General features: G+C 47.8%; 1 protein-coding gene across 1 annotated transcript in view; it reads right to left on the bottom strand.

The window, feature by feature from the left end:
- CDS2 (CDP-diacylglycerol synthase 2) overlaps window positions 1–3161 on the bottom strand; it is a 57032-nt gene extending 53871 nt beyond the window's left edge. The window contains exon 1 of the mRNA XM_077263043.1: window positions 2915–3161. Coding sequence (XP_077119158.1) covers window positions 2915–2965 — 51 coding nt within the window. The 5' untranslated portion in view covers window positions 2966–3161. The remainder of the gene's footprint in view (window positions 1–2914) is intronic.
- Between the last annotated feature and the right edge of the window lie 11385 nt (window positions 3162–14546).

The following is a 14546-nucleotide window of genomic DNA, read 5'->3' as shown; positions in this document are numbered from 1 at the left end:
AGTCTGGGTTTCTCATACTCCCCATATCCGGTTACTGGGAGTGTATAGAACTATGTTCAGTGGTTGCAAATCTGTAGAGATTATGGTTTGACAGAACTGGATCCATTACAGGTAATCCTCCGCGAGCTAATTACACAAATCTCTTACACTGGAGCTTATCCGTGTAGGTAAATAGATCTGTGGGAATCCAGGCACAGAAAGACTACAGGGAATATTGGATCTGGTAGTGGTGGTAGGACTTAATGATCAACAAGTGAGAACATACCCTGGTCGGCTGGTCATGGACCGGCGATATCAGATTGGGGGAGGTCTGACCTGCAGTACTTCCAGCAATCAGCTGACCAGAGGGGCAGCGGTGTTCGAGCAAGCAATGCCGCCCCTTTATTATTTCCCAGCCTCGGTCCGTACATTTTATCTCCATCACTGGTCAGTCCTATTCAGGGACTGCCCAAGTCACTCACCGGTCTGCACGTCTGAGATCGCGGGAGAATACGGCTATGTGCACACAGGGCTTTTTCCTTTTAAGAGACGCCCGCGAGTTCGCTCAAAAAATGCTTGAAAGGCACGTCCTATTCATAAAAAAAAATAAATTAAAAATACTGTGGGTCACATGTTCAGTTTCAGAGCATTTTTCCCGCTTCCCGTTTTGAAAAAGAAAAAAGTGTTTGTCCCATGATTGATGCAGATCCTGATGGAAAACGCTCTAAACCGGGCACCGTCCAATCAAAAGGCGGCAAAGAAATCTTCAGGAAACAGAGAAGTACCCAAAACAGGAGACGGCTGCTACTAGAAAAAAACCCTGTGCGTACATGTGCTAAGGATCGCTGTAAAGTATGGATTCACATAAGAGAAGTGTTTGAGTGTTTGGACCCCCACCAATCACAAAAATGGGGGTCTTGTGGCCCCATGTGAATAAAGCAGCAGTGCACATGTGTGATCCCACTGAGGGAAGTGAAAGAAACGCTGGTTACACATGTGCACTACCACCGCATTCACATAGGGGCCCCCCTGATAAAAGTACTATAAACGGGTCCCAGGGGTTGGACCCCACAATCGTACATTTACTAAAGTCCATAATGGAAAAGTTGCCTACAACAGGTTTGGCTTTTTTAGGACCGTCACTCACATAAGGTAGTAACGTGACCCCAGAAACCATCATTAGGGGATATCACAGACTCTAAAATTTTCATGTCGCCCATCATGCCCAGACCCGGCCCTACGGGAGGCAATGCATGCCCAGACCCGGCCTTATGGGTGAATGTCCACGCCTGGCCCTACAGGAGGTAATGGCACTGCCATCTCCACACCTGGCCCTACAGGAGGTAATGGCACTGCCATCTCCACACCTGGCCCTACAGGAAGTAATGGCACTGCCATCTCCACACCTGGCCCTACAGGAAGTAATGGCACTGCCATCTCCACACCTGGCCCTACAGGAAGTAATGGCACTGCCATCTCCACACCTGGCCCTACAGGAAGTAATGGCACTGCCATCTCCACACCTGGCCCTACAGGAGGTAATGGCACTGCCATCTCCACACCTGGCCCTACAGGAGGTAATGGCACTGCCATCTCCACACCTGGCCCTACAGGAGGTAATGGCACTGCCATCTCCACACCTGGCCCTACAGGAAGTAATGGCACTGCCATCTCCACACCTGGCCCTACAGGAAGTACTGGCACTGCCATCTCCACACCTGGCCCTACAGAAAGTAATAGCACTGCCATCTCCACACCTGGCCCTACAGGAGGTAATGGCACTGCCATCTCCACACCTGGCCCCACAGAAGGTAATGGCACTGCCATCTCCACACCTGGCCCTACAGAAAGTACTGGCACTGCCATCTCCACACCTGGCCCTACAGGAGGTAATGGCACTGCCATCTCCACACCTGGCCCTACAGAAGGTAATGGCACTGCCATCTCCACACCTGGCCCCACAGAAGGTAATGGCACTGCCATCTCCACACCTGGCCCTACAGGAGATAATGGCACTGCCATCTCCACACCTGGCCCTACAGGAGGTAATGGCACTGCCATCTCCACACCTGGCCCTACAGGAGGTAATGGCACTGCCATCTCCACACCTGGCCCTACAGGAGGTAATGGCACTGCCATCTCCACACCTGGCCCTAAAGGAGGTAATGGCACTGCCATCTCCACACCTGGCCCTACAGAAGGTAATGGCACTGCCATCTCCACACCTGGCCCTACAGAAGGTAATGGCACTGCCATCTCCACACCTGGCCCTACAGGAGATAATGGCACTGCCATCTCCACACCTGGCCCTACAGGAGGTAATGGCACTGCCATCTCCACACCTGGCCCTACAGGAGGTAATGGCACTGCCATCTCCACACCTGGCCCTACAGGAGGTAATGGCACTGCCATCTCCACACCTGGCCCTACAGGAGGTAATGGCACTGCCATCTCCACACCTGGCCCTACAGAAAGTAATGGCACTGCCATCTCCACACCTGGCCCTACAGGAGGTAATGGCACTGCCATCTCCACACCTGGCCCTACAGGAAGTAATAGCACTGCCATCTCCACACCTGGCCCTACAGGAGGTAATGGCACTGCCATCTCCACACCTGGCCCTACAGGAAGTAATGGCACTGCCATCTCCACACCTGGTCCTACAGGAAGTAATGGCACTGCCATCTCCACACCTGGTCCTACAGGAGATAATGGCACTGCCATCTCCACACCTGGCCCTACAGGAGGTAATGGCACTGCCATCTCCACACCTGGCCCTACAGAAGGTAATGGCACTGCCATCTCCACACCTGGCCCTACAGGAGGTAATGGCACTGCCATGTCTGCAGGTCGCCTCGTTCATCACCGCTGGTCCTGCAATGACAGGATGGAGCGGCTGCTGTCACCGTGTGGATGCAGTGCAGCCTCCATGTACCTTCTCGTCCAGCTCCTGCTCCCCGGCACCTCTGTGCCTCAGCTCCGTCATTCTGCAGGGTGCGGGCAGCGCTGGGATCCGCTAGGACTATGATGTGCGGGCGACGTCCGGGGCCGAATTGACGTACAGTGCTGCTCCCCGACCACCTCCGCCGCCTCCTGAGCAGCTGCGCGCCTGGCGGACACGCGCACCGCCATCATTAACTCCCATTGGATGAATCTGCAGCCAAACTCCGCCCCTATTGCTTAACGTCGAAAGCGCGCTCACAGAGTTGAATGCGCGTTTGCTACATGTCACGCCCCTTGTTCAAAGCACGCCTACTTGTGGGATGACGTCATGTACCAAGGACATAAATATGGAGGGTTCGCTCCCTGCCGGTCACTCATATAACCATACAGTCAGTGGTGGTGGGCGTGCGGTGTATCTGCGGGGTCGGTGGTCCTCCTGGCGCTCCACACGAGTCATATCACTCACTAATGACCAGGCCAGTTGTTACACTTCTGACCACTGTCACTTTATGCGGTAATAACTCTGGAACGCTTCGATAGATCCCACCAATTCTGAGATAACGTTTTTGTGACTTATTGTACTTCATGATGGTGGTAAAATTTCTTTTATATAATTTGTGTTTTTGTGAATAATGGACATTTTGTGAAAATTTTCTACATTTTGGAATTTTCAAACCCCTGAAGCTTTTTTTTGTTTTCGTTTTTCGCTCCCCTTCTTCCCAGAGCCTTAACTTTTTCATTTTCCCGTGAGTATGGCCATGTGAGGGCTTAGTTTGTGCGGGACGAGTTGTACTTTTGAACGATACCATTGGTTTTACCTTGTCATGTAACAGAAAACGGGAAAAAAAAATCCAAGTGCGATGAAATTGCAAAAAAAAAGTGCAATCCCACACTTGTTTTTTGTTTTACATTTTTGCTAGGTTCACTAATACAACTGACCCCCCCCCCCCCCCCCATTATGATTCTCCAGGTCATTACGAGCTCATAGACACCAAACATGTCTAGGTTTTCTTTTATCAAGAGGTGAAAAAAAATTCCAAAGTTTGCTTTAAAAAAAAAAAAAAAAAAGTGCGCAATTTTCCGATACCTGTAGAGTCTCCAATTTTCGTGATCTGGGGTCGGATGAGGGATAATTTTTTGCGCGCCGAGCTGGCGTTTTTATTGATACCACTTTTGTGCAGATGCGTTCTTTTGATCGCCCATTATTGCATTTTAATGGAATGTCGCATAAAATTTTGGCGTTTTGATTTTTTTTGTCATTACGCTGTTTAGCGATCAGTTTTTATACCAAATATGTATGTTTGATTTTTTTCTTTTTTTTTTTATTTAGATTGGGGCGAAAGAGGGGCGATTTGAACTTTTATATTTTTTTTATTTTCTTTATATTTTGAAACACTTTTTTTAAAATTTTGGCATGCTTCAATAGCCTCTATGGGAGACTAGAAGCCTGCACTACTCGATCGCCTCTGCTACATAGAGGTAATGCACAGATCACTCCTATGCTGCAGAATTGCAGTCTTGCTATGAGCGCCAACCACAGGGTGGCGCTCAAAGCAATCTGCCATCAACAACCATAGAGGTCTCGAGGAGACCTCTGGTTGTGATGGCAACACACCGATGACCCCCGATCACATGATGGGGGTCAGCGGTGCGAGTACTTCCCGCCGCGCGGCCGGCAGCGCTTGTTAGATTCCGCTATCAGAGTTTGACAGCGGCATTTAACTAGTTAATGGGCGCGGGCGGATCGCGATTCCACTTCCGCCCATTGCGGGCACATGTCAGCTGTTGATAACAGCTGACATGTCGCAGCTTTGAGGTGGGCTCACCGCCGGAGCCCACCTCAAAGCGAGGGATACTGCTAGCTGATGTACTATTTCATCAGCTGGCAGAAAGGGGTTAAATAACAGATATGTGACATAAAATAGTTAATAAATAACATTTCCCACCTGTCTACGTCAGCAACATTTTTGAAACATAACTTTTCTTGTTGGGAAATTATAAGGGTTAAAATCTGACCAGTGATTTCTCATTTTTTTTCAACAAAATTTGCAAAACCATTTTTTCAGGGACCACCTCACACTTGAAGTGACTTTGAGGGATCTATATGGCTGAAAATACCCAAAAGTGACACCATTCTAAAAACTGCACCTCCTCAAGGTGCGCAAAACCACATTCAAGAAGTTTATTAACCCTTTAAGTGCTTCACAGGAACTGAAGCAATGTGGAAGGAAAAATTAACATTTTTTTTTTTCACAAAAAAATTAATTTTGTCCAGAACTGTTTTATTTTCACAAGGGTATCAGGAGAAAATGGACCCCAAAATATGTTGTGCAATTTCTCCAGAGTACACCGATACCTTATTTGTTGGAGAAATTACCATTTGGGAGCACGGCAGGGCTCGGAAGGGAAGGAGCGCCGTTTGACATTTTGAATGTATAATTTGCTGGAATAATTAGCGGACACCATGTCGCGTTTGGAAAGCCCCTGATGTGCCTGAACAGTAGAAACCCCCCACAAGTGACCCCATTTTGGAACCAACACCCCGCAAGGATTTTATCCAGGGGTATAGTGAGCATTTTGAACCTACAGGTACGACACATAATTTGATATTAGGTCGTCATATTGAATATGTCGTCATTGGTGACGAGTGCAAGTGCTCGCTACTCCAGTTTGCATCGGGTGCTCGGGTATGCACCAAATATCACGGGTGCTCAAATAACATGCTCAAGTCCCTGCCCCACATGTGTTGTGGCTGTTAGATACCCAAAAATAATACATGCGGGTATCCACGATACTCCGTGCATACCCAAGAACCAGTAGTGTAGCTACCGGGGGCAGAGGGGGTGGTGGCCCCGGACCCGGAGCTCAGAGGGGTCCCTGAGCAGGCGGGGGGCCCAGTGTCAGCAGTGGGCCCTCCGCCCGTCACTGCAAGGTCAGCTGTTTCGGCATTTAGCCGATACAGCTGACCGCATTGATGAGGGTAGGAGCACTGTGCTCCTCCCATCATCCCCCTGTCAGCGTCTGACGTCACCGACGCCGACACAGCGGGCGTGATGACGTCACTGCCCTGCGCCAGCTGTCATGAGATGAGCGGGAGCTCGGAGCACCGCTGGAACAAGGAGGAAGAGAGGTGAGTATTTATTGTTTTTTATGGGGGCTGCCCTATACTACAGGGTCTGCCTATGGGGGTGCTGCCTTATACTACAGGGTCTGCCTATGGGGGTGCTGCCTTATACTACAGGCTCTGCCTATGGGGGTGCTGCCTTATACTACAGGTTCAGCCTATGGGGTGCTGCCTACTACAGGGTCTGCCTATGGGGTTTCTGCCTTATACTACAGGTTCAGCCTATGGGGTGCTGCCTTGTGCTATAGAGTCTGCCTATGGGGGTGCATCATGCAATATAGAGTAGGCCTATGGGGAGTGCATTATACTATATTTAGGATGATTTGGTGGGATTGTTCTGTTTGCTATTGTGTGTTGTGATTCAATAAAGTATTGCCACACTGTTTTACCTTAACCCTGTGTTGTCTGTGTAGTGTATTGCCCACTGGGAGATAGAGCGGGCGTTCAATGGTATGAGCCGTGGTCCATGCAGTCTTGCTAAAGACAGCCGGGCCAGCGGACGAGACCACCCACTGACCCCGTTTCTCCACACCCGCCATTTTTCTCTGATGCCCATGATGGCACCACAGAGAGAGGGGATCCGCCCACCAAGGACAGGAAACCTACAGATAAAAAGGCGGTACCACTCTCCCGCATCAGTTGGTTTTGTGTCCTTGATGGGAGACCTACAGCTTACCAACAGGAAGACATTGTTGGATTCCGGGGCCAATCAGTCCGACTCAAGCAGCGGGGGTCCCCCTGCCTCGGCTAATGTGGTGACCCGAAGCGCCACCGCTGGGGCTAGTGGGCCTCTAGGGTGTGCGGGGGAGGTGGCATGGAGTTTGCGGCCACCTCCTCGGGTAAGATGCTGCAGCAGCGATAAACATCCAGGGGGGTCCCGCTGTGGTTGCGGGGAGAGTGGCGCTCTCCCTCCTGAAGCGTCAGCCTGCAAGCTGCAAAAGCCGGGGCCTCCGGTGTGCAGCGTGAAGAAAATAAAAAGCCGCATGCTGCCTCTCCCAGAATCTTCTCCAGAGCTGAGCCCGGGGCTGAAACCCTCCTAGGGGGGGTCCCTCAGCCACAGAGACCAGTGAGCGGACGAGGCTCCTGGGTGGAGCGGCTTCCTCCCGCAGCGGAGGCGCTCTGCTCCAACGTCGGCTGGCAAGCCACCGCTACTTCTGTTGCCAGGCCAGACTGATCCAGGTGGCGTGGTATCCTGAGGCGCCACTGCTGGGGCAGCGGGCCTTTAGGGTGTGTGGGGAGAGGCAGCAAAGAGGACGCATGGTGGAGAAGGCTGTCGCACTTCAGCTGACGTCAGAGCAGAGCGCCGGGGCATAAGGTCACCTTGCGTTCCACGGTAGAAAGCGTGGAACGAGACAGGCAACAGGCTGGTTTCCTGGATCTCATGGGGCAGGAGAGAAAATCATTGACAGCAATGCAGCATTCCTGATGGGACGCCGCTTTCCTTCATGATGGGCTCTTGGCGTTACCAGCTCCCCCTGTTTTTTTAGCAGGTATGGAGCCAGCACAGGTAAGTGCATGGAGGAATGTTCTGTTGATAGTCTCATGCCTTTGTGCCAAAGCTGTGCTAGAGCCTCATATGCGAAGTATGTTTTCACATATACACAGCTAGGCCTTGGACCTCTAGGCTATAATAAGGCCACATGTCCAGGCTACATCTCATGATTTGACTTAAGTTAGTGGCATGTCTTGTCTGCGCAGAGCCTTATGATTGGACTTCAGAGTGACTTTTTGGAAGCATGTTTTTCATTTTTTTTTTTTTTGGTTCGATAAACAGGTGTCTCACTTTTCTTTGCATCTTAACTACTCTATGCCTTGGAAGGACACATGGTGTTAATGGAGCAATTTGTCTCCATGAAGACTGCCCTTCAGCTGCAGCTCATTAGTTAGCTCCTTCAGGTGGGGTCAGTCTGACAAATGAGATGTACTGTTCAGAGTGGAGGCTTATCCGTATCTCTGAGAAATTGCTCTTTTGCTTGTAACTGTGGGCCTGTTTGGCATCTTCAAGCATGACTGTAGCTCTATGCATTATATTGATGCATTATATTGAGTGCCTCTGTGCATCATAGTGCATCTATGCATTATATTGTGTGCGGCTGTACATCATATTGCATCATAATAGTTCTATGCATTATATTGAGTGCAACATGTTGCATCATGGTGCCTCTATGCATCGTATTGAGTGCCTCTGTGTGTCATATTGCATCATAGTGCCTCTATGCATCATACTGAGTGCCTGTGTGTCATATTGCATCATAGTGCCTCTATGCATCATACTGAGTGCCTCTGTGTCATATTGCATCATGGTGCCTCTATGCATCATACTGAGTGCTTCTATGTGTCATATTGCATCACAGTACCTCTATGCATCATACTGAGTGCCTTTGTGCATCATATTGCATCATAGTGCCTCTGCATTATATTGCCTGTCTGTGTATCTTTGCATCATAGTGCTTCTATGCATTATATTGTGTGTCTCTGTGTATCAGATGGCATCATAGTGCTTCTATGCATTATATTGTTATATTGCATGCCTCTGTGTATCATATTGCATCATAGTGCCTCTATGCATTATACTGCGTCCGCTGTACATCATATTGCATCAAAATACTTTTATGCATTATATTGAGTGCATCTTGTTGCATCATAGTGCATGTATGTATCATACTGAGTGCCTCGGTGCTTCATATTGCATCATTGTGCCTTTATGCATCATATTGAGTGCCTCTGTGCATCATATTGCATCATAGTGCCTCTATGCATCATATTGAGTGCCTCTGTGTATCATATTGCATCATGGTGCCTCTGTGCATCATGTTGTATTATAGTGTTTCATGTTGCATCATGGTGCCTCTGCGTCATATGGCGTCATGGTGACTGAGTCGTGTTGCATCATGGTGCTTCACGGTGCCTTTGTGCATCGTGTTGCATCATGTTGCATCATGGTGCTTCATGTTGCCTTTATGCGTTGTGTTGCATCGTGTTGCATCATGGTGCTTCATTGTGCTTTTTTGCTTCATATTTCATCAGGGCTTCATAGTGCCTCTATGCATCAAAATGTGTGCTTACGGGCATCTTATTGCATCATATTGCTTCAGTGCCCCTGTGCCTCAGGGGGTATCATTAGTGTCATAGTGCCTCTATGCTTCATAGTACTTCGGGCTTGGTGCCTTTTTTGCCTCTGGGTTAGACCTTCTGATTTATGCCGTGTTGCGTGGCTGCATATCGTATCGTTGGCCTACCACTTCACATTTTTTGTCTTGGGCCCCAACTCTGGCTTATAGAGTTCTAGTGGTTTTGTACACAGTTCCTACTTCTGTTGCTTCATTCTTTACAACAGGGCTTACCCAATCAAACAGCTATGCTTGAATTGGCTTAGTAAATTTGCAGTTTTTCCGTTTGGAACAGTTTTCTCAACCTATAAAAGGACATACTACTGTCCGGGGAGCAGAAAATACCAAGTGGTGGAAGAAAAGAATCCTTCCCAATTCCACATACGACAATCAGGCTAGTTTCCTTGATTAACATCCAGTAGACAGATTTTCGTCCCATAAGTCTATTGTATTATGGTTACCAGGGACGGCATGTCTGCCTTTGGTACCTTGTGGCGAGTCAGCACCTCTCTGGTGGGAAGAAACCTGCTTTTCTCTAGCCATAGAGTATGGCTACTCCCTCCATGGCTGTCTGGGTGTATAAATAATACTGACAAGCTTGCCTTTTAGGATATGTATATGTGTGTAATATCAGTAAAATAGGAGTGATGATCCACGTTTCCCTTTCCGCGCTTCTAATGAGAAGGCCAACTCTGGTAATGTCAGGAAATCTTACCTGCCGGATTGTGTATTCCTTAGCTTCAATAATATCCAACCCTTGCTTGGGGTTTAGACATCTAAGGATTCGGAATAGACGTGATCTCCTGGATGAGTAATGGTCTACATCCTAATGCTCTGCCATTATCCATGTACTAACTGTTATTGGTTTGATCTTCCCGCAGTCCAGGACTGGAGGCTAGTGCGCACTCGCAGGGTGAGCGTGCGCCCCTATAACGCAAACAGACCCCGCGGTGCATGACTGGGTAATCCACTCTGAACAGGCACATGTCGCTTCTCCAAGTCCCCTCCTCGTGGAAATATGGTGCAGGTGGTCGGGGGCTGGTACTCTGAGCCCTAATATGTGGCAATGGTCAAAAGTCTGGTCACCCAGACTTCACTGGTGCAACTCCTCAGAATATTAACCATAATATTGATTGTGAATGTTTCCAGGAGTGGAGAAGACCATATAGGAACCACCAAACTGCATGGGGGGAAACCTGGAGGAACTTCTTTTCAGGTTCCAAGTTAGAAGAGGGAGTTTCCAATAACAGCTGTCTTAGAGTTTCTGCACAAGGGGTTGGAACAGGGGCTAGCCACAAATATTTTAAAAGTTCAAGTCTTGGCTTTAAGGGCCCTGTACAATTACGACCCGGCTGGGGATATCCAGGTTCATCAAAGCATTGGCCAGATCTAGACCCATCCCCTCTCTGTTTATTCCTCCTTGGGATTTAAACTTGGATCTTACATCCCTATCCAAACCTCCTTTTGAACCCCTGTCAGAGGCTTCTCTGGGAATCTGTCCCTTAAAACATCACTTTATGAATTGGTGGGTTTCCAGGTTCATCAGGGCAGCAGGTAGATCGAGACCACTTCCAGTAAAAGTTACCCCTCAATGGGATTTAAATTTGGTCCTTAAAGCCCTGACTAAACCTCCCTTCGAACCCTTAGGAGATATCCCATTGAAATTCCTATCCCTCAAAACTGCTCGTCGCCCTCACGTCGGCACGTAGAGTTAGCGACATACAGGCTCTATCTGCTAACCGTCCCTACACACAGTTCTTGGAGGATAGGGTTGTTCTCAAAATAGACCCAGCATACCTCCCGAAGGTAGCATCCTGGTTTCATAGAACTCAAGAGATATCTCTCCCCTCCTTCTGTCCCAACCCTAAAAACAAGGAGGAAGAATCCTTACACACACTAGATGTCCGGAGATGCCTCATGCATTACATAGAAGCCACCAGAGAGAGTAGGGAGGATGCCTCTCTTTTTGTGTGTTTTCAGGGTCCTCGGAAGGGGAAGAAAGCCTCCAAAGCCACTTTGGCTAGATGGATCACGGATGCCATCAGCCTATCATATTCATCAAGTGGAATGTCCACCCGGGAGATGTCAAGGCTCACTCAACGAGAGCAGTAGCAACTTCTTGGGCGGAGACGGCCGGAGTTTCAATTGACCAGATATGTAGAGCTGCTACCTGGTCTTCACCATCTACATCCTATAGGCACTATAGATTGGACCTTATCTCCTCTTCAGACCTCACCTTCGGTAAAAGGGTTCTGGAAGCGGTGGTCCCTCCCTCAATGTACATTCTCTGCAAATCTCTCCGTGGTGCCGTCATGGGCGTCAGAGAAAAATATAGTTCTTACCGATAACGGTATTTCTCTGAGCCCATGACGGCACCCGTACATTCCCTCCCTTCACTTATGGGTGTGCACACTAACATAGCGCCATATGCTATTTATATGATTAAGTCACGCAGTATCTCAATTAAGTTAAGTAATGTTAAAACTAATACGCTATTCCATAGTCTCCCATCGTTCTCTAGTAAACAACTGATGGTACCGCCTTTTTATCTGTAGGTTTCCTGTCCTTGGTGGGCGGATCCCCTCTCTTCGTGGTGCCGTCATGGGCTCAGAGAAATATAGTTATCGGTAAGAACTATATTTTTTTTCCAGGAATATGATGACGGGCCGGGGTTGGATCAGGAGGACTTTTGGATGGCGGAGGTACTGGGGGTCTCGGGGGTGGCATGATTTCTCTCTCCTCTGACATGTATATCATGTCAGAAGAGAGAGAAATTATTGAAACAGCGGGCACACTTTTGTTTAGTGTTCAAGGTTATTCACTGATAATAATAGCCGAGACCCTGGAGATTTTCCAACTCTGGGGGGCGCTACAGCCTTATTCCCGATGGCCGTTTTAAAACGGTGATAAGGGAAAAAGTACCCTTAGCTGCCACCGTTTTAATGCATGTCGGCGGTCGCTAAGGGGTTAAACGGGTTTTTGATCACCAAATACCCCGGTCCTGTGGCTGTGTTTGTTTTAAATGTGACTTTACTCTTCCTCCCAGAGCCCAGAACTTCAGTTCTTGTTGCTCCCGGTGCCTGCTATTGACTGCAGCGCTGTTTACCTGAAGTTGGATCTGCAGACAATAATAGACAGAGGGAACAGTAGCAGCAATTTGCTGGACCCGGGGATGGCGAGTAAAGCACAGTTTTGGTTTTTCAATAATAACTGCAGCCGGTGATGTGTTTTTTTTAAACACTTTTAGAATAAATCCCTATGTGGTACTGACCCACTACAGCCTGAGTTTAGTGCAGAGCTGAATGCACAAATGTTCTAATCACTAAAAACACCGTGGGTACAGGGGAATAATATCGTGGGTGCGGGGTCATAACACCGTGGGTGCAGGGGCATAATACCATGGATACAGGAGCAAAATACTGTGGGTACAGGGGCATAATACTGTGGGTGCGGTGGCATAACACCATGGGTGCAGGAATATAACACTGTGGGTGCAGGACAATAATACCATGGGTGCAGGAACATAATACCGTGGGTGCAGGGGCATAATACTATGGGTGGAGGAACATAATACCGTGGGTGCAGGGGCATAATACCATGGGTGCAGGAGTGGCAGTTGCACCCGAGCCCTGGCTCCAAAGTCTTTTAGTCTATATGGAAAAAAAATATTAAAGTGAATCTGTCAGCAGATTTTTGCTACCTCATCTGAGAGCAGCATAATGTAAGAAAGGAGCCCCCAATTCCAGAGATGTGTCACTTAGATTACTGGGTGCAGCAGTTGTGATACAATCATAGTCCTTAGATATAGCAGAGCTTAGAAAGCTGCTCCTGCCCACACCATACTTTGCATGTATGTTGTATATTCACAGTGAGGTGCTTATCAGAGGAGGGGCAGCGATCAGACAACTGCTCACATGGGCACCAGTTTGGGCAGTGATAATCTCCTGCAGATAAAACATTCATTGTATGGAAACAACAACACACAGCATAAGACCGGGGTCACTCTTGTGAGTGTGATGTGAGAAGCTCGCCTATCAATACCCGACACTGCCGCCGGCACTCGGGACCGAAGCGTGCGGCTGCATAGAAATACATGCAGCTGCACACTCCGGGCCAAGTATTGATGCGAGATACAGTCAGTTTTAGCATTTAGTGAACATGGTTAAAAAAAAAACTGAAAAACAATTGTGGAATTTTTGCATTTGTTTACAATTTCACTGCACTTAGAATTTTCTTCCCGTTTTCCAGTACAAAACTGGAATGGTGTAATTCAAAAGTAAAACTCGTCCCACAAAAAAAAGCCCTCACATGGCCAAAATGACGGAAAAATAAAAAAGTTATGGCTCGGGGAAGAAGGGGAGAAAAAAACGGAAATGCAAAAGTGGAAATATCTCTGATCTTTAAGGGGTTAAAAACTTGTTATACCTCACTGAAAGAATCATTTGGAATCCCTTGCTGTCCTGTCTGTATACTCTTTTGTTTCTTCCCCTGCCCAGGATATGTGGTATATCTGACCATGTTCCTTCGTGATCAGGCACATTCATTATACAGGGGCACATTTATAAGATTATCTCGAGACCGGAACATTTTTTTTAATACATTCAATTGTGGAACTTATTTTTGTTCCAAGATCTATTGTTTAGAATGTACTTTATTAGTGGAAAACCCTTTTGAAATCAATGGAAAGGTTCACTGCATTCAGAAATGGTGGGTGTTCTCTGAGACATCCAGTGTTTAGCCACAAACATCCCAGCAAGAAATAAGGACCCCATCTGCATTGTTCGGGGTGCTGGTGTCCTCTGTGATGGGCGTCCCCATACTGTCATGTAGGGATCTAACCACCTGGACCCAGAACCCTAATAATAAGAACGTTTGTCCACACTTCTCTTGCAAACACCACGTTGTGATATATAATGTACAAACAGTATAACAACATTTGATTAGTACAATCCATTTATGCACTGGTAACGCTCCATTGCCTCCTTTCCTCTCTTTTCCTTCATTAATAAATAACGGGTCCAGCAGGGGACACCCATCAGTCAGACGTTAATGGATGTCTTAATTGGCTAATAATTTGGTCTCCTAGGGAGCACGTTGTATATTATCCTCTTGGGGTGGATTAATACTATAACCTGCAAAGAACGGCACGGCTCAATCAGTTGTGAACTGACCCCAGTGGAATTAACATCTCTGCACCTGGCATAGAATACCGAAAAGGATACGTCTTGCCGTCATTTGTAAGCAAATGGGTACATTTCATGCCACACAATGTTTTTATTTCATAAGTTGGTGACTTTTGATCCTCCTATAAAACAGAACTATGCAAAGTCTCATGTCCTCCACTGGATTAAGAGTGGTCAGGAACGGCCATGTAGCGGCGTATCAGGTTC

The sequence above is a fragment of the Ranitomeya variabilis genome, chromosome 5, assembly GCF_051348905.1.
Source record: "Ranitomeya variabilis isolate aRanVar5 chromosome 5, aRanVar5.hap1, whole genome shotgun sequence".
Lineage (NCBI taxonomy): Eukaryota > Metazoa > Chordata > Amphibia > Anura > Dendrobatidae > Ranitomeya > Ranitomeya variabilis.
This window is presented reverse-complemented; position numbering and strand designations above follow the sequence as displayed.